The sequence below is a fragment of the Cyrtonyx montezumae genome, unplaced genomic scaffold, assembly GCF_038088225.1.
Source record: "Cyrtonyx montezumae isolate F1298 unplaced genomic scaffold, pur_monq_1.0 scaffold_18, whole genome shotgun sequence".
In the NCBI taxonomy this organism is placed as follows: Eukaryota; Metazoa; Chordata; class Aves; order Galliformes; family Odontophoridae; genus Cyrtonyx; species Cyrtonyx montezumae.
In genome coordinates this window covers 9,041,265-9,064,848 of record NW_027071914.1, presented here as the reverse complement: position 1 = coordinate 9,064,848, position 23,584 = coordinate 9,041,265, and the positions used below count along the sequence as shown (strand labels likewise).

The following is a 23,584-nucleotide window of genomic DNA, read 5'->3' as shown; positions in this document are numbered from 1 at the left end:
CCAAGTCTCAGCTGCAGCATGCTGTCCACATTACTGATGATAGCAGAATGGTGACTCCCAGTCTTGGCACTAAATCTGCTGTGAGTCTGTTTCTATGTGTATGCGCTCTGTGCCAAAGGATGGCTAAAATTCACCACCTGCTCCCATGTGAAAATCTCCAGTGACCTACAAGCTCTAATCCTCACACACAGCCAGCCTCAAAGGGCAAACGAGCTGTGCACACTGCCAACAGCAACTGAAGTTAAAATATTTCGTAGTAAAAGAGATGAAAAAAAAAACATTTGGGGGCTTAAAACAACCTCTTTCTTTACAGGCTTAGGATGAAACATTCACAGAGCAGAGCAGCTCCATATTTACCAGTGCACCGCCTATATATCCTTTTGACTCTTGCACGGGCTACTGCTAGAAATAGGGCACGCTGGTCTGGATGGACCAGTGATCTGAGACTGGCAATCAACTATTGCAGATTGACAGATTGAAAGACAATCAGCCTTTTAAAACTTTCCCAAATAACTGCAACCATAATTCACCCCACGGGAGAGGCAGCAGTGCTGTGCTTCCAAAGCTACAGGATGATATACCTCAGCAGGCATACTTCCCAGAGATTAATAATAAAATCGGTGTGTAGGATGGATGTAACAGTGGTCCCCAGGACACCACACACACTATCTGAATACACAAAATGCCTGAAATAACAATCAGCAAAAGAAAAAAAAAAAAAGAAGGAAATGAAAATGAAAAAGGAAAAGGATGTCCAGGGATCAAATCCAGTCTCTATAGTCAATAAAGAAAGCAACAGTCAGTGGAAAAAGCCTGCATTTTTGAATTTTTCCTATATCAGCTCAACTAATGGGTGTTGTACTAGAAATGGCTGTCACAGAGGATGGTAGAAAAGAAGTGTTCTGTTGAATCAGTGCCAGGAGGATATTCCAGGCATAAGGAACATCACAAAAGGACAAAGACAGCAAATGTAATCAGCCCTAGCATCACCAATGAAAGACAGAACAGAATGCAGAGGCTGCACTCGGAGCTGAAAGCAGCTGAAAAGGGAAAAGCACAGCTCATAAGCACAAAGGTGATTGGAAATTATTCAGTGAAGTCTTCCTACAAATCCCCAGGTTACTACAACCAACAGAAACACATGGGAGGCTGTGAAGGGGCAACAAAAATTGATTTCCATAGGTTCAGATGAGGAAGGGTACAGCAAAGCAGACAAAAGAATCAATTGCTCAGCAGTAGTGACAATAAAATTGTCCAGGGTAAACTAGCAGAGCTCCATTGATTTCATTTAAACCACCACAAAGATTTACACCAGATAGGAATCCTTCCCAGTCTTACTTCATAAACCAGTAAGCAACTGGTATGTGGGGTTCAACCCACAGCCTTGCTGAAATAACTTACACCTGCAGCCATGGCATTTCCCATTGGAATAAAGAATGGATTGCAACAGGCTTAACCAAACACCCATACACTAACACATTTTTTCCTGTGTCTATTTCTGCTGCTTCTGCAGAACACAGCTCTAAGAAATGCAGTACAGACACAACCAGGTTTAAGAGAGGCAATGGAGCTCACATAAACAGGCATGAGCTGGCCTTAACCTGCCTAATTCAGACACCAACAGCAGTGCAGTTGAGGAGAGAAATTTCTGCACAGGCTACACAAATCCAGAGACTTTCCATCCTTCAGAACTGCAGCAGCAACACATTATCTGTATGCAAGCGAGGTAGCAGCATGCTACCCAGTGTCTGCGCAGGCTGCGAGCACACTGAGATTGCAGCACAGTGCTGCTCAGAGCAGACACAGACACCCGAGGTGCTCAGTGTGCTAGGGGAGGGCAGCCCAACAGCAGCGTGTCCAGAGGAGAGCATGAAGCTTCAAGAAAGGCTGTGTGAGCTGAGCAGATAAAATCGGAAAGGTTACCCCAGAAACACGGCACTGGCAGTGCTGAGTGTTGCTGCAAATATTTATTATGGCTTAATGAGCAGAGGCGGTGTTTACATCCAAACACACATTTAGAGGACAAATGGATTTGCACAGTGCAGAAGGGGGACAAATGTCAGTGGGGAGGAAGGCTCAGGCTTGGTATTTGTGGAGATTAGGCATGGTTTCCTAGGTGCAGGAAGGGAAAGAATGAGGCAGGACAGCCTGCCCATTCCCTCACATTCGCTATGAAAGAAATAACATTTTTTTTTCATGATTTCTTTCCCTTTGTTCACTCTTCTTCCTTTTTACTCTTCTTTCTTTCAATTGCCACAATCTCTAACCCTCCCCCATCACTTCTTTTACTATATGCTCACTGAACTCCAAAGCTCTCCAGCAAGGTGAGCAGGAACACTCAGAGCCCCCCCAGACAGCAGCAGGGAGGGCTGAGCTCTGCCCCTACAACGTGCAGCAGCACCCAAAACCTGACCCACGATGCCCTGACTGCTCTGAGGGGCTCAGGACAGAGCTGCACATATTCCCTAGGACCAGGAGCACTCATCCAGCATACTACTAATTACGCCTGCTCAGCTGGCCAGGACAAAACATTATCTTCTGCTAAACCGATGGGGACAGGCTGCGAGCTCAAGGGACCCTCCTGATTTTCAGGAATTCTTGATTACACAAAGTAAAAGCACGGTCTGTGCTGCTCAAAGCGGGGTGTGGCCACGGAGGATAAGCAAAGGACCACGGGGTGGGAAGCACATTCGAAGAGAGCACTTCCATCAATTTTGTTTCTTTCTTGGGCTGATGGCAGGAATTTGTCACCAGAGAAATTATTTCTCAAGCCTCCAGATGCATTCAAAATGAAGAACAATGGACCACATGATAAGCTTTCTGCAGCCTTCCCCACAGAAGACATGCCGGATGTTTTTTTCAGCCCTGACAATAGCTTTCATGAACTTTGGTATTATGTAAAATTAGGATTTTTACTGCCAGAACAGAGGCATTTCCTGCTGGATTACACTGAAGCCATTGTGACCAAGAGGTCCCCGGTTGTTGGTCTCATTTAAGATTTCAGTGAAGCAGTGTGGGCTGTGAAAAGCTGCAGATCTGTTAGCATTATCATTGTAGGGACACGTCACAATTACAGCCAAAGCATTTTGCCTACACATAGGAAAACAAGTGAACAGCTACCCTTTTCCACTCTGCTCCTAAGAGAAAGAAAGATGACTTTGTTTTGCTTTTTTGAATACAAAAGAAATTATATTCAGAAACACAAAAAGCCAGGTCAAAGGCTTGTCACCAGTGACAGCTATTATTCCTGTAAAAATGATTCAAGAGCATCTGTCCCTGCCTTCTGCAAATGCTCACCAGCAAGAGAAGGGAGGAGCAAGAGACAAGCTTGGTGATAGTCAATAAATATAAATGCATAGCAGGCTTAGCACCCTAGGGGGGAAATTACTGTCCTGGGAACATTTCTCCCCTTGCCGCCATACAGCTGCAGACAAAACGAACAGAATGTTGATGCTGCAGAAAGAAGAACATGAGCCTTTGCAGGAGACATCCTCGCTTGGTGCATCAACACCAACAGCATCAAGGTGAGAGTCAGAGGGAGTTGCCAAGCTCACCAGCCCTTCAAAACACAGACTTGTTAGGAAGCATCTCCAAAAGGACAGCCAGTAAGTTTGTACATAGCTTTGAGTATTTCTCCCCTACACCACATGATTTGTTCTAATCAGGAATTGTCTGAAAAGAGATGGGCTTCAGGAATTGTGTCACATGAGCAAGGCTCACTTTGATGGCCTTTCTCTGTATCCTTTCTCTGAAAGTGGAGACAGACACAAAAAATCACTTGGAAAGAGGTCAAGCTATGGTGAAACACCTACAGGGCCAATGCTGGGAATATCTTTAATAGCTCTAGTTAGAAAAATATTCCTAAAACAGAGAAAAATTCAGATATCTAAACCCACAGGAATGATTTTCAGTCTGTAGATGCCACGAGCTTTGTGGGTTGCTTTCAGGAGATACACAGATAAGTACGCTGACAAACCACAGATTTGTTCTTTGACGTGCTTGCATGTGACTAAGACTCAGCTGGAAATAAAAGCAGGGGTCTATGCATTAGCAGCACTTGAAAATCTTTGCCATGCACCATACATACAACAAGTGAAGGCATTATTGCACACAGTAACACCAGTTGGGCTGCCTAGCACAGACCTAGTATATCCTGAATCACAGAGCCTTCCCCACTCCACATTTACTAGACTGGAACTAGAACGAACATGCACAGACCCAAGCTGCTGCCAAACCTTCTTGCTCTGGTTTTGATGCACCCTAGACTGCAAAACAAAGCAGGTCAGATCTGGGTTGAGACCTTACAGCATCACTAATGGCCAAGATAAGTTCAGAAAAGGGAGTATGAAGCAGGTGTCTGGGTTTTTTCCCCTCTAGATTTCAGTTACAGAAAATGTCAGGGGGTACAGCCCTTTGTTGCAGTGGCACAGGCGATGTGGATCCTTGGAGGAAGCTTGGAGGCCGGGAGCATTGCCTCCTGGTGGATAAAAGCGAGCAGCAATGGATTTGCATTCAGGAAAATGACAGCAAAGCCCTTCTGACTTCATCCACACAGACCCCAATACCAAACAGCTTTTACCCCCAGTGATTTCTGCAACACCCCATGCAAGAGGCACACAAAGCACCCTGACTTGTGTTTCCACTCCCACAAGTTAAAATCAACTGCTGGCAGGTTTGGCGAATACACAGAAAAACGTCAAATTGATTTCTGTGTTGTTATTTATTTATTTTTTTTAACTCTGCCTCCTGACTGCAGGGCAAGTCCAAACAAAAATTCATTCTGAAAGACTTGAAATCCATGTTTACTCTACCTCGGGCTCACAATCTTACTGAATTCGGTAGCAGCTTTGCTTTTCGGAGTACAAAGCTGAAGTTTCCCCCACCACTTAACCTTCAGCCAAGCTCTTCACCTGAGGCCCCACTCCTTATTATCAGGTCTTTACACGAACCCTTTGCCCCAGGGTGAACTCACCCTCACAGAATCTGTTCTACAAAGCACAGAGGAAACAGACAGTGAATTATTTTGCTTTTATCCCAAATAATCCCTCTTTTTGGTAACAGACCTTCAGTTGCTGTCAGTTCTGGGTCTGCTGCACACCAGAGCTGAACCACAGCCTGCAGGAATCAATACCATTGACTCTAATGAGTTCTGAATCATGCTAAGCTCTCCAGGAGATACATCCCACTCTCCCAGCAAAGAAAAATACGGATGTCAGTAGATGCATTGACAGTAATGTATGCTAATGAAGGTAATGTAAGCTAACAATGTGAATTATTGATGTAGGCATGTTTAAACAGAAAATCAGCACAGAATCACACCAGACCAATACACTTCACTATTTGTTCACCAACAGGTAATTGGAATGTGATGGTTGTGAGAACACTCATTACCACTTTATTAGCTTGAAAGGATTTTTGTTAGGTTGTCCTTGTCTCACCTGATACACAAGTCACTTATATTTCACATCATGCAATGGTGTGTGTGTGACATCAATAAACCATTTGTACTAGCATTAGATGAGTTACTGTTACACATCTATACTTTCCTCTGAGCTTCCCAGACATTTGTCATAAACCATATTGTTTTACCTTAGTTATTTCACCCAACTGTATTTGTCAGTCATAGATAAGGGCCAGTTTATCCTCTCATTCACAACAATTCATGGGAGCATAACTCCTGAATGCAGTAAAACTGCTCCTAGTTGCCATAAGGCCCATGGGGAATGAAGCTAACTCCTTTGTGTGGTTTGCCTCTGGTTCCTAGGACATCAAGGCATTTGACTCAGTTCCATCATAAACTAAGTCTGTCTATTGAGACAGTTTTATCACATCATCATCATGTTCTAATGTATTCGGAGAAAGTTCATTGCGTACTACAGTAAAAACCGGATGTATATTCACTCGTAATCAGTGTTCATTTTACTATTATTCCATTATCCTGGGAGATCTAATCATTCGGTTGTGTTCTTTCGAGTGAGTTGGCTCCATCTCGGTGATATCTGGGAACTACACTGCAGACAGGCTTTGTTTTTATAGGCACAGTTGGGGCATACATATTTCTACAATCTCATCGTGTCCTCACTAGGTCGTATTGATGTGCACTGGTGCTGCATCGATATAGACAAAAGATTTCCTAGCATATACTGCATCTAAGAAACCCCAACCACCAAACCTCAGCCAGTCACTGGGGCACCTTTCTGGACATTTTAGTGCTGTATTCAGTGCTGGGAGTGTTGAGTGGGCAGCTGTCCCTGGCAGGAGGAACCAGCTGGGTCCAAACCAAACACGGGATTGGTCCATCACCAGCCCATGTATGGGGCAATTCATGGGTAAAAAGCAGCATCACAGATGCCCAAAAGAGCTTTGCACAGCCACAGAGAGGAAAACAAACCTTGAGTGAGATAATTAAAATAGCTTCTTATTTTGAAAGAGTTATCACATTACTCTCAAGGCAGGCAATCAATCTTACTGATAGCAATTATGCATTGTAAACGGCTCCTCAATTTATCCAGTGTTTATAAGAGAAACACACTAAGCATTTTCCAGTTGTACAGATGAAGGAACATTTGGATATTTTCTGAGGAGGGAAGGAGTTGGGGACAGCTGTGTGCTCATTTGCCTCATTAAAGGAGATAAACGTGGCACGAAAGACAACTGCTTATTTACTGTATAGACACTATGCCACAGCCCTTCTCATCAGAGAGCACCGATTGACAAGCGACAGTGGAAGCCACGGGGCAGTAACCCCAGGGGGATGTCTGTGTGCACGGCCATGGAGGAGCGCAGTTGGATTCTGCTTTACCTTTTCCGGAGCCGGGAACTGCAGGTGATTTACTTCCAAAGGCGTGATCAAAGGAACTGTCTGAAACCCATCTTCGCTGGATGGTGCTTTGCTGCTCTTGTCGTTCAAATTACTCCCCAGCTTCACCATGCTTGGACCTTGCTTTCCAGACCTAAAACCATCAAGATGATCAACATCACAGGGGCAGCGGGAAGAGGATTTCTGCCTTGCCCAGCTCGCTTTGCCTCGCCGTATTGCTTTCCTGGCTCTGCAGGCACTCAGCGTGCCCCACCGAGGCTGACCTCACCCACGGATCTTGCAATGCCTCGCACACGGCCACCCCACAAACACATCCCTGCTTGGCACCACGACTCCTGCCCCATCCCTGGGACCAGTTCCCTCCCGCTGCAGCCCCCCCCCCCCCCCATCTACCCCCCATGAAGGCGCATCGCGCCCCGGTGCTGCAGCCGCCCCCAGCCCCTACTTACTGCAAACCACGCGGTCAGTGGCGGCGGTTCTGCGCGGGGGCGGGAAGGTTCCTCTTAATTTTTCTTCGCCGCGACGAAATAAAGGCAGCGGGGGAGCGGGCGGCCGCCGCGTGCCGGCGGTGCTGAAGGGACAGCGCTGCGCGCGGCTGCGGCTCCGCAAGCGCGACTGAAGGCGGGCGCGGGCGGCCGCTCCTACCCTCCCTCCTCCCGCCGCCGCCGCCGCCGCCGCGAGCGCGCCCCCGCGCGGCCTCGGGCACCCCCTGGCGTTCCCGCCGCGCACGGCCGCGCGCCCTGGCGCCCCCTGCAGGCACCGGCGGGACCCGGGGGCTGCGCGGTCCCGTGGGTTCAGCCCGACGCTCAGCAAGGCTTTCACTGTGACTACGGCTCCCGCAGAACAGACAGGAAGAGATACCGACAATGAAAGGCAGAAGTGTATCCCAAAGAGAGGGGAAAATGTGGGGTTGTAGAATCCGTCATATGGGTCGTAGAATCATTGAGGTTGGAAAAGGTCGTCTAGCTCAGCCATCAGTCTATGGATCCAGTGGTAATCCACTGTGGATTATGCTCTGTGGGTCTGAAGAGGCATACAAAGCCACTCACTGACAATTACTGATTAAACTGCTACTTACGGTTGCAGAGATACCAGAAATCAACCATCAATATCCACCTCGGATGGGATCTGTGAAAATACATCCCAGAACTGTAGAATCATTAAGGCTGGAAAATACCACTAAGATCAGCTCATTCAACCCCAACCCATCCCCACGTCCCTCAGTGCCACACATGCACGGCTCTTGGACACCTTCCAGGGACGGTGACTCCACCACCTCCAAGGGCAGGCTGTGCCAGCACCTCTTCAGAACCAACAACTTATAAACCCCCAAAAGCCCTTTGCTCTTGCTCTGCACAGAGATGAATGTCACATTGATCGTTTGGCTCAGGATGATCATTATGGCCTTCATAGTGTGAAGGTCTTAAGAAAATCTAAAAGCACAAAAAGCAGATGATGACAGGAGCCCAGCCTTGTCCTAGACATTATCAGCTCTCCAGATTCTACACCAAACCCTAGAGGGCTCTTCAGGTGTGCTGGAGTAGGCTCCAATCAGACCATCCCGTATCATTCACGCACCCCATCCCTCAGGCTGGCAGGAACCTCTGCAGAGTGCCCACTTCAAGCCCTCTGCTAAAAACAGAAACAACAAGAGCAGGCAGCTCAGGCTGTGTCTACTTTGGTTCTGAATATCTCAGAGGATGTAGACACCACAAATGCTTTGGCAAACCTGTTCCAGTGTTTCAAACTTTTCTTTTGTTTAAAAGAAATGTTCCTTGTTCCAGTTTGCGCATGTTGCACCTTGACCTGACCCTGAGCACAACCGGAAAAGGCTGTCCCTGATCCTCCCAACTCTCTCAGCCTCTTCCTATAAGATAGATTAAAAAATAAATAAAGATAAAAAAAGCAATGGCAGCAACTCCTTCCCCAACATTCACTACATTACAGATTATACCACATGAAGGGATTTGAGAGAAACAGGCTCTGTAGTTACCTTCTACTGAATGCATACATTTGAACTACTCCAGCTCCTCTCTCAGCAAAAGAGCTGTTTTCAATTGAGGGATTGGGAAATACTATCAAAAATGCTAAGGAAACAATTGCATTGTAACTCCACAGAAACGGTTCAGTGGTTTTCTATCTTTATCTGGTAATTATAAAGGGACATGAGAGTGCTATGTTGAAAAGCAAAACGATGCCTTTCATAGCTTGAAAATACATACCATGACATGAAAACCAAATCATTTTTATACACATCAACATCAGTAATGAATGTTCTGCTGTCCAAATACTGTCCTAGCAACAAGTAGATAAATCCTCTTACTTAAGAAAATGCCTTAAGCAACAGTTTTCGCAAACACAGTCACATTATAGCTCCAGAATCACTTGTGCAAACCCGTGGGAAGTGTGGTTGCACCATGAAAAATGAAGTTGCAAATAAGGCACCTGCTTGTTGAGCATGTCTTCTCCCATGACTGCTGTGATACGCTTGCAGAATTTAATGTATTAACTTCTATTGTTTATACCTGAATATTCTTCTGAGTGACGTAGCTAAGGAGCGATGAGGTGAATCCCATACCTTGTGCATTGCCACCACTGCTAAAAACTTTCCACTTAGCTGCAAATCTGATAGGTAAAGAGAACTACATTCCACTGGGGATGCTCTGTATAATCTAGAGAATGCTGATCAATCTGCCAGCACTCAAGCACTGGCAGATAGAGCCACGTTATCACCAGGAGAATCCCAGCAGTGAGAACCTGCAATAAGTGAGCAGATGCAGCTTTTACCTTACAACTTTTCAGAACAGGAACGCATTTCAGGCAATATCTTTCAGTAGAACCAACTGAGAATTTTGGCAAAGTAACAGAAAGAGGTGTGCAGAGAGATACTCTGTCCCTCAAAGCTGTCTCTTGCATGACGTCCCCTTACTGCCATTTGTTTTCTCCATGAGACTGAACCAGCCCTGTAACTACTTCAGGTCATATGCCTGATTTCTGTTTGAAACTATCTCTTTGCCAAATGCCAGCTTCACAGGCAGACACAAACTACCAGCAGTCAGTAAGAGCGGGGTGCTTTATGGAAAAGCATGCACACTAAAAGTTGCCAGCAAGATCCTAAAAGAGAACATTCTCTACAGACAGCATGAAAGTAAACCCAAGTGAATATGACAAGTGAATTCACTCTTATGGAGCAAACACAGAATCTGACATTTCCACCCACACAGAGCAGATCAGTGATGGCAGTAAGACAAAGCAACAGTATGAGCAGCAACATGAGGCTCCAGAGGAATAAACAACGTATGCCTTCTGTCAACAAAAATATATCCCTCTCTTGATTCTTTTAATAAGACTCCCATGATGTATTATTTTCTATTTCCAGTTAAACAAATCAAAGTGGAATTACTGTTTTCATTACCTGTTTACGCTGAGGATTATTGTCTGTCTTTAAGAGGCAGAGTATTTGCAGCAAGGTTTGGGTAGTACATCTCACTGTGTTCAAGGATTCTGTGACTTGTAAACAAAATGTCAGTCACTCCAGGTCTGAACATAGAAATCAATTGCTCTCCAGTGCTCACAAACATTAGTTTCCATATTTGCTTCATGACCTATGAAGTTCTTATGCTCATTATCTCTCTTCATCGAATATATCTCCTCCACACTGTGCAGTTTCCTTATAGTGTTCTTGTAAATTCTTGCAGGTAACTTTAATTTTATCTGCTTTCAAGCACTGAAAAAGTGGTGTTAGGTACTGAGTAGAAGTGTTTGAAAACAGATGGGAAGGCTGAAATTACTGAGAGGAGAAACTGCAAAACTTGAAGGCATACCACGAGGACAGTCTCGGGAAACCAGAGCAGTGGAGGTAGGGCAATGCTAGAACACCAGCTGCCTCGGGCACTTCCAGTGAAAGATCAGGATTGTCTCTCAGACATTCCTATTAATTCATTTCAAAATAAGTCCAAAAGAGCACTAACAACCACTGAGAGAGCTCAAGAGGAGCTTGTGGAGGCATTCAGGAGACAGCTCAAGGCCAACTCAGCCCTTATCTGAGTCCTCTGACTCAAGAAATCTATGCAGTCACCAATTCAGACCGAGTTCTCCTCTAGATAACACCATGATGTGATAAAAAGTAACACTTAGAGCACATCAACATGGAAAGGAATCTCACCATATCCTCAACTGAAATCCCAAGTAAACCTTATGAGGCTATAGCAGGACAAGTCTCTGTGCACAGCCACACTCCTCATTGCATGTCCCTGTTCTGCTCAGTAGCAGCCGAGAATTTTTATCCCATATGGAATTAAAGAAATTTTAAATATGAAGGGGTGAAAAAATTGATTGTGGATATTTTAAGTTGGGTTTAACTACTCATAGCTTTTGCTATGAAGATCATCCATTATGCAGAATCCCATTAGCAATGCTGACTTCATTTCATACACCTATTTGGAACAAGAAAACAAGCATACAGCAGAATGTTTTGTATCTAAGGATCTACTGCACACATACATAAAATGGCACTTATGCACAATATTTCTTTTAACTCCCCCTCACCTCCCCCCAGAGAATAGAACTGAATTGCCTGCTGAAGGCTATTCTTTAGTCAGAGGCCATGGAAAATTGTATTAGATGTTCTGCAGTTAAAACATGAACACTGACTACCAGCAAGATCCCTAAAGACAAAGACATTTACTGGTATAAATGTTCAGTGAACACAAAGGTCACCTTATACTTTCCAACCATGGTAGAAGCTCCATGTCTCAACTTTTCTCAAGAGCTGAAATCTTTGTATGGAAGGAATCAGCAGTGAAATACTATTAGCCTTGGTGATGGCCAAGTTATAACCTCACAGGCCATAGGATTGCAGAATCACTGCTGTTAGGGCAGAAGAATCTGATTCATCTCAACATCAGAGCAGATGGGGCACGAGTAGAAGAGCTGCCTGGCAAGCCAAGCCTCCAGTTTGCAGGAAATGGGGTTTTATCTGAACTGGTGGCTTTGTTCCAAATCAGACAGGAAACAAACTCCTTTGAAAGTGCCCACTAACTGGAAATTCCCAGAAAGGTCACTTCAGAAACATCAAGACACAGATTCCAAAGTTCCTGAGCCTCAGCTGATCAGTAGCACTGCCTCTGACAACAGCAGCTCAGCGTGGTAGCAGTGGGAGCCCCCAGGCCCCCCTGGCACGGTGCAGCCCTGTCACTGGGGTCTGCCTCGGGAAGCCTGCCCAAAGTCACAGCTCCTCATCAGGGGCCTGCCTCTGGCCAAGCCTCCTAGCACTTCCAGGCACGGAAATCAAAGTGGAGATCAAACTCCCAGGATTTTTATCCTTTTACAGTAATTTGGGAGTGCTAGCCTGACAGCATGGGCGAGAGTTTCAAGCCCTCAAATCTTGCTGTCTCTGGGCAGATATGAGAGGCTTCAGCTCCCAGGATGACAGACAAGAAGCGCTTCAGGAGCCAGGGGTCCTCAATTTGGAAATAACTCACCAAGTTGGAAATTTTTTCAGGCCCAGCAGATGTGCTGTTTCCCATTAAACTTTGTTTTACCAGTAGATTTTTAACTGAAGATCTTACCCTCCATCACGTAGTTTCCTACAGAGTCATCTGTATTAATGAAAACATGGTACAAAACGTTTTTTCAGACCAGCTCTGAGATCTTGAGACAAAGGCTGGCACTGGTGCTTATGACAGAGGAATTCAGCAGCAATGCTTTCAGCTCCTCCGCCAGCCCCAGCTGCTCCCTCCCACCTCTATACCACAACGTACCTCCTCAGATCTCCTGGCAACTGTTCACAGGGCTGAGTGTAAAGAATTGTTCTTGAACTTTACAAATATGCTGGAGTTTTTGTTCTGTGCAGAAAGGTAAATTATATCCTGAGAAAAAAGGCTGCAGAGCAAAGAAACATCATGACCTCTGTATTCGCACATCTGCTTCGGCTCGCACTCCAAGTGAGATTTGTTATTAAAAACTTCAGGTAACTGATCTGTGCTTTAAAGAATGTGAAAGAACAACACTGCTACCCAGGATCCACAGCACGATGGTATGACACTTGGTTTTGCTTCTGCGGTGATGATTAAGGACTTCAGAGAAGGGTCAGCTGTTTGATGAATCTCAAGTGTATGATCTAGAGCCCTGAGCTTCCCTTATTTATTTCTGATTCCTTTTAATAAAGAAAGTTTAAGTAAAGTTCTTCCTGTATAAACAACTCATTTTTTTTCCATGCCACTTAGATCCCATAAGTGTATTTTAACACAACGCAGCAATTATTTTCTTTTTTGAAGCTTTACCTAAATGATCATATGAAGGAAAACATGAATCCGTTGCAACAAGGATCTGAGGGTGGCAACAGTGTACATGTCAGCTGAGCCACTTTGTATACCCTGAGCTCGATTGTTCTCATGATTGGTTTCTCAGTAGCTTAACTGCTCTGACTGCCCTTGTTCACAACAGTGCCTTTGAAAGCTGATCTCTGCAACAGAATGCTAGACAAAGAGCTAGAAATCAAGCCACCAACAATTAGAAATCATGCAAAGAGTTAGAAACGGAACCTAAAGCAGTGGATATCTTTCTGTTCTCCTGCATTTGCTGATTTGTCGTCCCAGAGTGATTTCAAACATAAGATCCCCTTCAAAGTACTGCCAATCAGAAGTTCATTTCTATTAGCAGACCCCAACTGATGCATTACATTGCCACCACCACCGAGTCATTAGGAAGGGGTTTCTGGCCCCTGCCTGTGCTGTCTCACACCTCACAGGCTGGGAAGCACCGCCACTCACCACCTTCTCCCCCAGATATGAGCTGTATTCTTGAATGAGCTGGAAGTGATGTGAAGGCAGAACAAGGGCTAAAATAAGTAGGTAAGAAGACGGATGGTAACAAATGTAAAGTCATACGGCAAGGTTAATGCTGCATGGGCCTTCTCCTCAAATCACCATCACACCTGGATGAAAAAGCTGCAGCACACCAGAAGCACAAAAGCTTCACTTCCAGGGCCACTTCTATCTCAGTGAGTAAGGGGACCAACTGCAGCTGCAGCTTACAAGGAAAGAAACATGAGAGCAGCAACTCTACACTTTACAGTCTGGGGCTAAAAACTACTCTTCATGCAAAGATTTCACTGACAGAAGTGGAAGACTATATCCTTCCTTAAATAAATAAATACATACGTACATACATTCGCATGACTCCAAACATGAATTGTGCAAATACCAAAGAACTATGACATTTTTGCTCTGCCAGAAAAATGATCACGTCTTGATTGAATACTCTGCTTTCTCACTGCCTTTTACAAGCTGAAATGCCAACCATTTCAAGCGAAATCAGAATATTACTCAACCACAAATCAGACAAAAAAAAAAAACCTCGATGCCAAACACGTCATCAGGAGGACACATGCCACTTCCATATTTGCAGTTGTGCTGTTAAGTAAACAGAGATTAAACCCGTCCAAATGCTTTGCTGCTTAATGACACAATCACTGGCAAGTTATTAAAGCTCAACACTCTGATGTTCCAGTCATTATATCTGCAAACAGTAAGACATTATGCAATGAGAAAACCATCCTTTTATTGAAACCTAAGATGTCTTATTGTGACAGGTGAATGTTATAACTATGAAGTTCGGATACTCACTATTTTTATGCAGTCTTTGTGTTCCATCTATGCAGTTTGCTAGTTTAAAAGGTTTTAACAGTCAATCAAGAGCCCAAGTATAAAACTCCAAAACAGAAGAAAATGATACTGTGCTAATGAAGTCAGTTAGATAAATGCCTTCTGGTTATGATGGTATCATTATGGGCCTCATGATGAACAGTAAGGCAGAAAACATTCACCTGGTTTCAAATCCAGAATATTTCTTAGATTCATGTATGGACGGATGAATGAACAGAAAGATAATTGTGTGTTATATTAATATAACAAAATAAAAATTATTCAAATCACTGAGAACAAAAGTATTTCTATATACCATGTGGGGTTCTGCTTTACTGAATTTATGTTTATGATTCTGACGGGCTACAAAAAAAAGAATAAAATAGACATCAACACTAAATGTGCATCTTTATTCTTTTATGAGCAAACTGACACAATGCTGTACTCATTAAAAAGCTTTCAAAAACTAATAACTAAGTTAAACATTAGATTTAATGACTTAAATGTATTCCAACAGAGCTGTTTAAAGCCACTCTAAAAACAAACCTATTGAACAGCAGAAACATATGCCCAACAAACAACAGAGAAGCAGTGTTCATTTGAATCATCTGTAGTCTTATCACTAATTTTAGTAAGAACTAGATCAAAATAATTTCACTACTTTTATAATTGAATTTTGGTTGCATCTTCCTTAATTGTCTTGCTACACCCAACCAAAGATGGACTCTTCCTAGAGAAAAAGAGACAACAGAAGTGAAGCAGTACATTCTTTTTAACATAAAAAAAAAAGAAAGTTAGATGCGAAGCATGACAAGCAGGCTCTGTTCAGATCCACAGACACACATCACATGTACAGGAAGCCCAGAGACAGACCACTAAGCTACGTACAGGACATTGCTGTAAGGGGCCAGCTAGAGCTCACAAGAAGCTTCCACAGCATCTAAGTGTAAGGGCAGCCTTACACTAGTGTTTCTCCCCAAGCTGTTAGGCCCACTATTTCCACTCAGCCCCTCCCCAGAGCAGACCTACATATATTTCTGTTGATAGTGCTCTCAGTGCCAACAACCAACACTGCTCACTGGATCACAGAAAAAAAGTATAGCCATAGAGCTAAAATGTGAAATCATGAGAGCATGTAAACTTATACATGAAGCAATTCCTAAATGCTGTACCTTTCTGTCCTCTGCAGACAGTGCATGCCTGCTCTAGTGTTTGCTGAAGGGGGGACAAATTGTGTGCATACATTTGAATGTTGACACCATATGGACATTGACCTGAGTTTTTAAACATGCTATGATTAATCTTTTGGGGTTAAAGGAAAGAAAGTGCGTGATGAAACATTTCCCATTCCAGTGAGAAAGCCATGAATGAGCTGCAGAGATGAGAGGAAGCCAACAGCCCAAGTGGCAGACTTGGCTGAGAACACCTTAGAAGCATCATTAATGCAACACGCACAACGAACTGAAGGGCAGGAACACGAACTGTGCCTTTGTAAGGGGAAACCCACTTCCCTGTGCTGGGAGTGCATAGAGCCCTTTCTGATGAGCACATGCCCCCTTCTGCTCAATACCTCCTCTGATCAAAATCTTGAAAAACAAGCGAGCCCAACATCATTAATAGTGAGTGAAGTGTAAGGCTGGCACTTACTGGTAACATTAAACTATATCAGTGCATCTTTTTTGATTGTTTTGCTTATTATTTAGTCTTGCTTGGCAATCCTATGACTCCATACATACCCTGTCCAGGGAGAGTGCCTCCTTCTGTGAACTTTGGTTCATGTCATTGCCTGTGGATAATATCAGATGGAGACACATAAACACTTTCAGTAAACTGAATCTAATCTTGCAGCATTCCAGAAATAAAATAAGTAGCATTAATAGCTGCATAGGTTGTCTCTCTCAAAATAATTATTAATAGAGGAAATAAAAAGCAGCATTAATTTTCTAGATTTATTAATCTAAAAAAAAAAAAAGAAAAAAGGGAAAAATGATGCAAATTTACTCAGATTATTGATCCCTATCTAAAAGTTGTCCAGAGCTATTTCATTTGCTTCTCATTCAATGAAGCATTCAGATCAATAGGAGACTTATCTCCTTGATTTGGTGTTGTGTAAAACCTGTTAATTAGAAAGGTGTTAGAACTGATGGTTTCCAGCTAAATAGAGCTTAATAGTAGATTCTCAATTAAAGCTCGTGAAAAATAAGGTACAATCACAGTTAGAGATACAAGAAGTGTTAGGTTGTTTTATTTAATTCTGGTTTTGTTGTGTTTTTCTTGTCAATTTGTTTGTTTGGTGGTGGTGTTTGGTTGATTGGTTTTTGTTTACTCATTATTTGTTTGGCTTTTGCTTTTGTTTTTCTACTTCTTTGGGGTTTTCTTTGTTTGTTTGTTTAAAGAGTTAGTAGAAATTACATAGAAAGGTAATATTTTCCCTACAGATGAGGAAAAGAAATGAGTTTTTGAAAACAAAAATGGGCCATGTCTGCTTAGTCCCACAATAAATACAAGCTCAACAAAGTAGCACACTGCATATCCATAACAACCAGAAAAGCAAATCAGCAACCAGTGTCAAGATGGTAAATCCGAAGAGGAGATTTTGCATTAGCAGCATTCTCAGCTGGTTTTTGTTGTTGTTGTTTTTTAATAATAATGTGAAAATTTGAAGGCAATCACATATTAAAGATTTCTATTCCTTTTTCCCCATTCCCTGTTCTTTTTCTTAAAAGCAAGCAAAGGCAAATCCTAAAAGACTTCTTTTTTCTTTACTGTCTGCTAAGTTCTACATACACATTAACGTCTGCATACTAAGATTTTGCAAAGATCCAAGCTGTAGGAGAAAGCACATGGAAGCTGCTGGATCAAAAACCTTAAAGTTAGGTAGAGCAGCACAGTTTTACAATGGCTTCTGCAACAGGTTTGTTCAGGGATAACGTCCTTCAATACCTCTTGTGAAAGACTCCTGACTGACCCAGGCAAGCCCCTCCTGGCTGGGAGGAATGGTTGAGCTCAGGAGGAAGAGTACCCATGCCCACCTCTGTGGAGTTCCTAGGCAGCACAGCTCCGCACTTGTGCAAGCATGACACCCATACAGTGTTGGACATGCTATTAATTAGTGTGTCTCATCACCACGCATAAATGAACGGTAATAAGGATAAACTATATCACATTTAGAGAAGCAGAGAGATAGCATTCTATATGATAAAGAAACAGAGTAATGATTTTAAGAGCTAAGAAATAGTTTTCATACAAGGAGAGATTTCACAGGCTGGACTTCAGCAGCTTGAGGGAGAACTAGGTAGAAAATTTGACAAAGGCCAATGGAATCAAGATTGGTATAAATAATACAACAGAACATAATTAATATACTGCACCTTGTAATAGCAGAATTAACCAGAAGTTGGTTTTAAAACAAACAGAAGTGCTTTCCCACAAGGCAGTGAATATTTACAGAATAATTGCAGTTGATGTTGTGGAGTTTCTTCTACTGTTCCAACAACATCCATTGCAGGTTGCATAGGACAGGCCACTGTGTTAGATAGATTCCTGTTCTGAACCAGAAATGCACTTATTTTGTTATCGTGAAGAACGTTGAGGAGCAACATAAAAACTTCTATGAAAACTGGCAACAACTGACATAAATTTTGGTATGTAGCTCTTAACATGCATTCTTGTGGAAAACTTCTTTCAGCCCAAATGTAAACTAAGCAGAAGCACTGCACATGAATACGCTGTTTTTAATTTACCCAGTAACTTTTCAAGGATTAGTTTATGCTCTATCCTAAAAACTCATCGGACCACAAGGCCAGAAATTCCAATTACATTTGTAAGCATACACTGCACTATCTTAAATTGTGCAGCAACCACAGCGTCTCTAATTGAAGCTGTCTCAGGGCAGAGCACTACTTTTAATTCCCTAGTCATTTGCCAGTAATGGCATAGCTGTATTCAGGGCACAGTGTGAGGACAGGTTTGATGGTTATGTTAAATTGTATTACAGTTACCTTTGGGGACCATCTAATTTATTTATTGCCAGTATGAAACCAACTACTATTTTCCACTTTTGCAGAGTGAAGAAATTATTATTCATCCAAGTGCTGCCTTAGGTCCGTCTGAGAACAATAGTTTAATTACATATTTCATGTCTTCAGAAAAACTTGCAGATATTTTGGGTTCGTATTTTTAATCATACAGATTGCAGAAAACATTCTTGCCATCCTTCTTACAAAGTCATATACCTCTCACAGGACCTTCAATGAAACATAAGAGTTGATAAAATACAGCTAGAAATGTTTAAAGGGTGCAGTGAATTCCATACTTTGTGAGTTGTAAAGCATGCCACCCAAAACAAACAGCTTAACAGACTTCAAACCCACAGATCTCAAGTCAAAGGACTTGTATCAGTAGCTCATTTTCTCTAGCATAACGAATGTTATGAGTTCATTACTTACCTTCTCCATTGAACTGACTGCAATTCAACAGTCGATGTCTGAACCTTTCATTTTCTTCAAGCATTTTTGAAATTACTTTCCAGACTTTAAGCCAGACTTTGGGCTGAAGGATAACAAGATAAAAATGAATTTTCTCAATGAAGCATATAAGAAGTTTGTGTAAAAACATCTCTTATATGGCAGAACCTTGAATTCTTGAGCAAGATTATGAAGTCTAGGTCTTTTTTTTTTTGGTGGAGGATTTTTGAGGGAGGGTGATATCAAGGAGGAAAATTGGAGGAAGGATTTACACATGGACTATACTGGAAAAGTCATCTCAATTTAAAAGTCAACAAACTTTGAATCACTCTGTGCTTTTCCACATGAGATATCGTAGTACTTTCTTGCCTGACATTCTTGTTTATCCAGGACTTGTGAACTGCCCTTATAGATAAATAGAGCTTATGAAACCCCATGCAGAGACATTAAAATCTCTTTAAAGTCATTCAAAATAGGAGAAAAAATAGAATAAATTGCTCTTTTTTTTTCAAGAAAACTTTCCTGCCTAATTCCACACCAGCAGTGTAATTCAGATCCTGGACTCAGACCCCAGCATAACAGTAGCCTGGCCTATCTCATATCAAGCTGGTATTAATCTGTTTCATAGATGCTGATGACTTTTATTTCAGAGGCATAAAACTCCATCTACAGTGGGCTTATTTCAAGCGTGCATTAAAAATATTAAATTGGAACTGTTGACAATGGCATTCAGACAAAGAGGCAGACTAACAGACAGAAATGGATATTAACATGCTAACGTTACGACTTTTGCTGGACCCCATCCGTGAAACTAGTTTAAATCTAAAGGTAATTCCTTTCTCATGGACATTTATTGCTAAAACATAATGCATTTTCCTCATTCTTTTTGAAGACTACATAATGTACTAGAAGAGTGATATTGCAGTACGTTATTAGCTGCTCCTCTGAAGTCCATGATATTCTTCTGGTTTTAAATCAAGTATCTCTGACATGACTATATTATAGTCTAGCTGATTACTTGTACCTAACATGTTACACATTACAAAACCTCGTCATGAGTTACTCTTTTAATAAATGTGCCTTGTCAAATTTCAAGCATTTGTTGAACTACTGAACAGGAACAGAAATACGTTTGTGAAACAGAAAGTAATTTCGTATCGTTGTTCCTGTCATGTTAATACCTATTTCTTTCTAGCCTGTGACATTTCTTTGCTTAAAACAAGAGCAGAAGAGGATGTGCAGAAGTTTTTACCTACCAGGTTTCACCAAGCAAGGTGTGCAGAGCCCCGGCCCCAATCCAGCAAAGCATTTCAATACATGCCTTAAGTCAACAGAATACTCTCATTCCTCAAGGTAAGCACACACTTAAGTGCTTTATTGAATGAGAGCCAGAATTTTAAAACCCCCAGAGAGGGAAAGTAATTCCATTTTCTTTTCAGTAAGGCTTTCAGTAACAGACTACCACTTCAATCTTCTGATCTCCCTTATGTTCTCATATAGACATACACAGAGCAAGCAGGAAGCTATTATTTCAAATGCAAAGGCAGCTAATTCAGCTCCCCCATTTCATACCTTGTTCTTCTTTCGTTTAATTACTTTGTCAACATTTCTCGAAGGGAAGGGAAAGTCAAAGGCGTCAGCCTTTTCCTTCTGAGGGTCACCTAGGAGAAGAGTTCAGAAAGCATATCCTGAGTGCTTACAATAAATCCCCGAGGAAGCTGTAGTTTCCCCATCTTCCAGAGACACTTAATATTGGCCCCAGCAGGTTACAGAACATCAGTCTTCACGTCATGCTGACTATCATCTAGCTCATTGTCTGCATTACAACCACGTGGCAAGTCTCAGGCTTCACTGAAAAGATTTCAAAACAATACAGCAACTAAAAATGAAGACAACAGGCTTCTGGGCTCCAGAATTCTGGATAGCGACTTTCCAAGGAGCTGCTGGGCAAGCAGCAGAGTTGAGTGAAAGCATGAGTTACGTGGGGATGATGAATTCAGTCAGTCTCTGCAGGCATGTTCCCTCCTGCAGCAGGACTGCAGGCAAACCAGCATCCTGAAGGCCACCATGGCCCCCGTGGCATCCATCACTTAGATAACAATACAACAGAACTTCTGCTACTAATTACAGGCTACTGTAGCATTTCCCTCTGTCATCTTGAGAAAAATGACTTTTAAGAGGAGGAAAAGATACAAAACAATGAAAACATCTGAAGATCAACAAGTTAGTAACACTCAGGACCACCCTACCTTTGTCACCCAGTATTTCATAGAATCACAGGATGGTTTGGGTTGGAAGGAACCTCAAGGACCATCAAGTTCCAACCTCTCTGCCACAGCCAGGGCCACCAACCTCCAGATCTGGTACTAGATAAGCTTGCCCAGGGCCCTATTCAATCTGGTCTTCAGCACCTCCAGGAACAGAGCATCCACAGAGAATAAGACATTTCAGACTGTGGCTTTCCAGACTTGTGCAATATCAAGACACTGAATCTTGATGTCAGTTTGACACAAGCTGCTCAGTCCAGTGTGATGCTTTCTATTTATTCCAACTCCCAACCCCAACCTCTCATCCAGAAACCAGGTCACGGTCTCCATTCTCACTCCATTTCATCTTACGCAGCAGAGCCATGTTTCATAACAGATTGCAACCAGTGGGAAACTGCTCAATCTCCTTTTCTTTAAATAAATAAAAGGCACCCACACCCATGCCCATCCCAGCTTTGTTTGGTCCCAGCCACACAGAAAGAATATTAGGAAACATCTTCAAGCAGGAGCAAGCAGTACAGCAGCACTCAGAAACTGCTTGAGAAAAGGCAAAAAGAGCCCAGAAATAAAGCACGTAACACAGCAGCTCTGTGTACAGTGCTAAGGAGTTGGACTCTACGATTCCTATGGGTCCCTTCCAATTTGAGATGTTCTGTGATGGTTAACTTTGGTCTCATCACAGGAAGGGATGAGGTCGGTTGCCCCATACTTGTCCCCCTCACCTAGCAGGATGGTGACACCGCGGCTCAGCAGCGTGAGAGTTTGTGGGCAGAAGTAAAGAAGTTTTCACTCGCACAAGTTTAACACCATATTCCAGCTCCCTACTAAGCACCCAGTCTACCCGAACCCAAATAAACCGGGGTGCTGTGTTCACCTCCCAGCATACACAGTGGGGTAACCACATGGAAACATCCAGCCCCCAGAGGAGGACATGGCAGAGACCTGAGCACACAGCCCGTGCTCTCCTGAGGCCGGGGGCTGCCCATGCTCAGAGCACGTACCACCACGCAGCCTGACGTGCTTCGCCCCACCGCAGCCCCGTGCAGCCTGCACCCCGCCAGCAGCACACGGCCCAGGCTCAGCCTGGTCCTTCAGCGCCCGGGCAGCCCTCTGCCCCCTGGTCCCATCCGTGAGGCTCTGCCGGGACAGCTCGCTCCCAGCCCGGTCCCTCTCGGCCTGCCAGCAGCCACTGCCATAACGGATGATGGATCCGCAGCGGTGTGAGCCGAAGCTGTGGATGTAAACGTGCTGCACACGCAGCCTCGCCTTGCCGCGGCCCGGCTGCATGCCGGCGTGCAGCACGCTGTGCTGTGAGGAGCTGAGGGAGCAGCACCGGCGGGAACGTGGGCACAGTGTGGGGCTGCAGAGCGCACTCCTGCCCCAAACCGTTGGCCACCAGCGCCGTGGTGCAGCGTTCTGGCTCGGTGATGAGAAACGGAAAGGACGTGCCGTCTGAGCAGGAAGGAACAATGAGCTTAGCACGAAGCAGGCCTCGTACCAGCCAGTCACATGGGCACAAAATGGTTTCCCACAGAGTTAAACCCTCGGTTACATGATCTTGCTCCAAGCTGGAATTACTCAGTTCTCTACCAAAAAAAAAAAAAAAAAAAAAACCAACAAAAAACACCCCAACTGAGGTAGTAAACTGCTTCACAAAGTTGATTCTGGCCACCAGTACAGAAACACAGGATGGCTGGGGTTGGAAGGGACCCTAAGGACCATTGAGCACCAACCCCTCTGCCACGGCAGGGATAGATCCCACCTGACCACGTTGCTCGAATCCCTGTCCAACCCAACCTTGAGCACCTCCTGTGATGGAGAACCCACAGCTTCTCTGGGCAGCCCACGCCAGTGCCTTGCACACCCATAGTAAAAAATTTCTGATGTCTAAGCTCAGCCTACTCTCCATTAGCTAAGATTTAGCACTATGTGCGCAGCCTGAAGTCATACATAACATACTTGATACAGCTTATTGACACAGTGATACACAAGGCTCCAGGCTAACTGCCCTGGCTGCTGTTTCCAGAAGAGGAGCAAGCAGCATCCCTTTAGTGAGGGCACTCCTGCAGTTCCTGCATTGGTACCATGAGCTTCACACCAGTATGCCCCAAGCTAACAGCCAGCCTGACAAAGGTTGGGTGGGTGCCCAGCTACCTCGTGAGCATACAGGGAACATTAATTACGTGTTGTCACTGCACCTTTCAAGCAGCAGCTGGCGGACACGGGCACTGTGTGACACATCACAGCCTACAGACAGGCTCTCCATGGGAAGAGTGCCACCTCAGCACCGGAGCATGGAGGTATCGCTGGTGACGAGCAGGATCTTCAAACCATCCCACCTAAAAGCACGCATCCCACTGCTTTGGTATTGAAACACTGCCCCAT

At 43.7% G+C, this 23,584-nt stretch overlaps 3 protein-coding genes across 3 annotated transcripts in view; all 3 read right to left on the bottom strand.

The window, feature by feature from the left end:
- Positions 1–7,471, bottom strand: part of NSG2 (neuronal vesicle trafficking associated 2) — a 34,814-nt gene extending 27,343 nt beyond the window's left edge. The window contains exons 1-2 of the mRNA XM_065734567.1: positions 7,270–7,471; positions 6,803–6,953 (exon numbers count right to left, since the gene is read on the bottom strand). Coding sequence (XP_065590639.1) covers positions 6,803–6,931 — 129 coding nt within the window. The 5' untranslated portion in view covers positions 6,932–6,953; positions 7,270–7,471. The remainder of the gene's footprint in view (positions 1–6,802; positions 6,954–7,269) is intronic.
- The window catches only part of CREBRF (CREB3 regulatory factor), a 515,923-nt gene that overhangs the window by 185,277 nt on the left and 307,062 nt on the right, over positions 1–23,584 (bottom strand). The window lies entirely within an intron of this gene.
- CUNH5orf47 (chromosome unknown C5orf47 homolog) lies at positions 14,877–22,486 on the bottom strand. Its single transcript, XM_065735059.1, has 5 exons — positions 22,201–22,486; positions 20,505–20,593; positions 18,915–19,017; positions 16,203–16,252; positions 14,877–15,196 (listed from the first exon to the last, which is right to left on the bottom strand). Exons 1-5 carry the CDS (start codon positions 22,484–22,486, stop codon positions 15,170–15,172), a joined length of 555 nt encoding a protein of 184 aa, XP_065591131.1. The 3' UTR covers positions 14,877–15,169.

What these genes read in the sequence shown, in the direction of transcription:
- CUNH5orf47 (XM_065735059.1), bottom strand. Translation starts at nt 22,486, where the DNA reads ATGCAGCCGGGCCGCGGCAAGGCGAGGCTGCGTGTGCAGCACGTTTAC. An exon ending in TTAAACGAAAGAAGAACAAG is followed by an intron (nt 19,018 to 20,504) that starts GTATGAAATGGG and finishes GTTATCCTTCAG; the next exon opens with CCCAAAGTCTGGCTTAAAGT. An exon ending in CAGTCAGTTCAATGGAGAAG is followed by an intron (nt 16,253 to 18,914) that starts GTAAGTAATGAA and finishes TATTATCCACAG; the next exon opens with GCAATGACATGAACCAAAGT.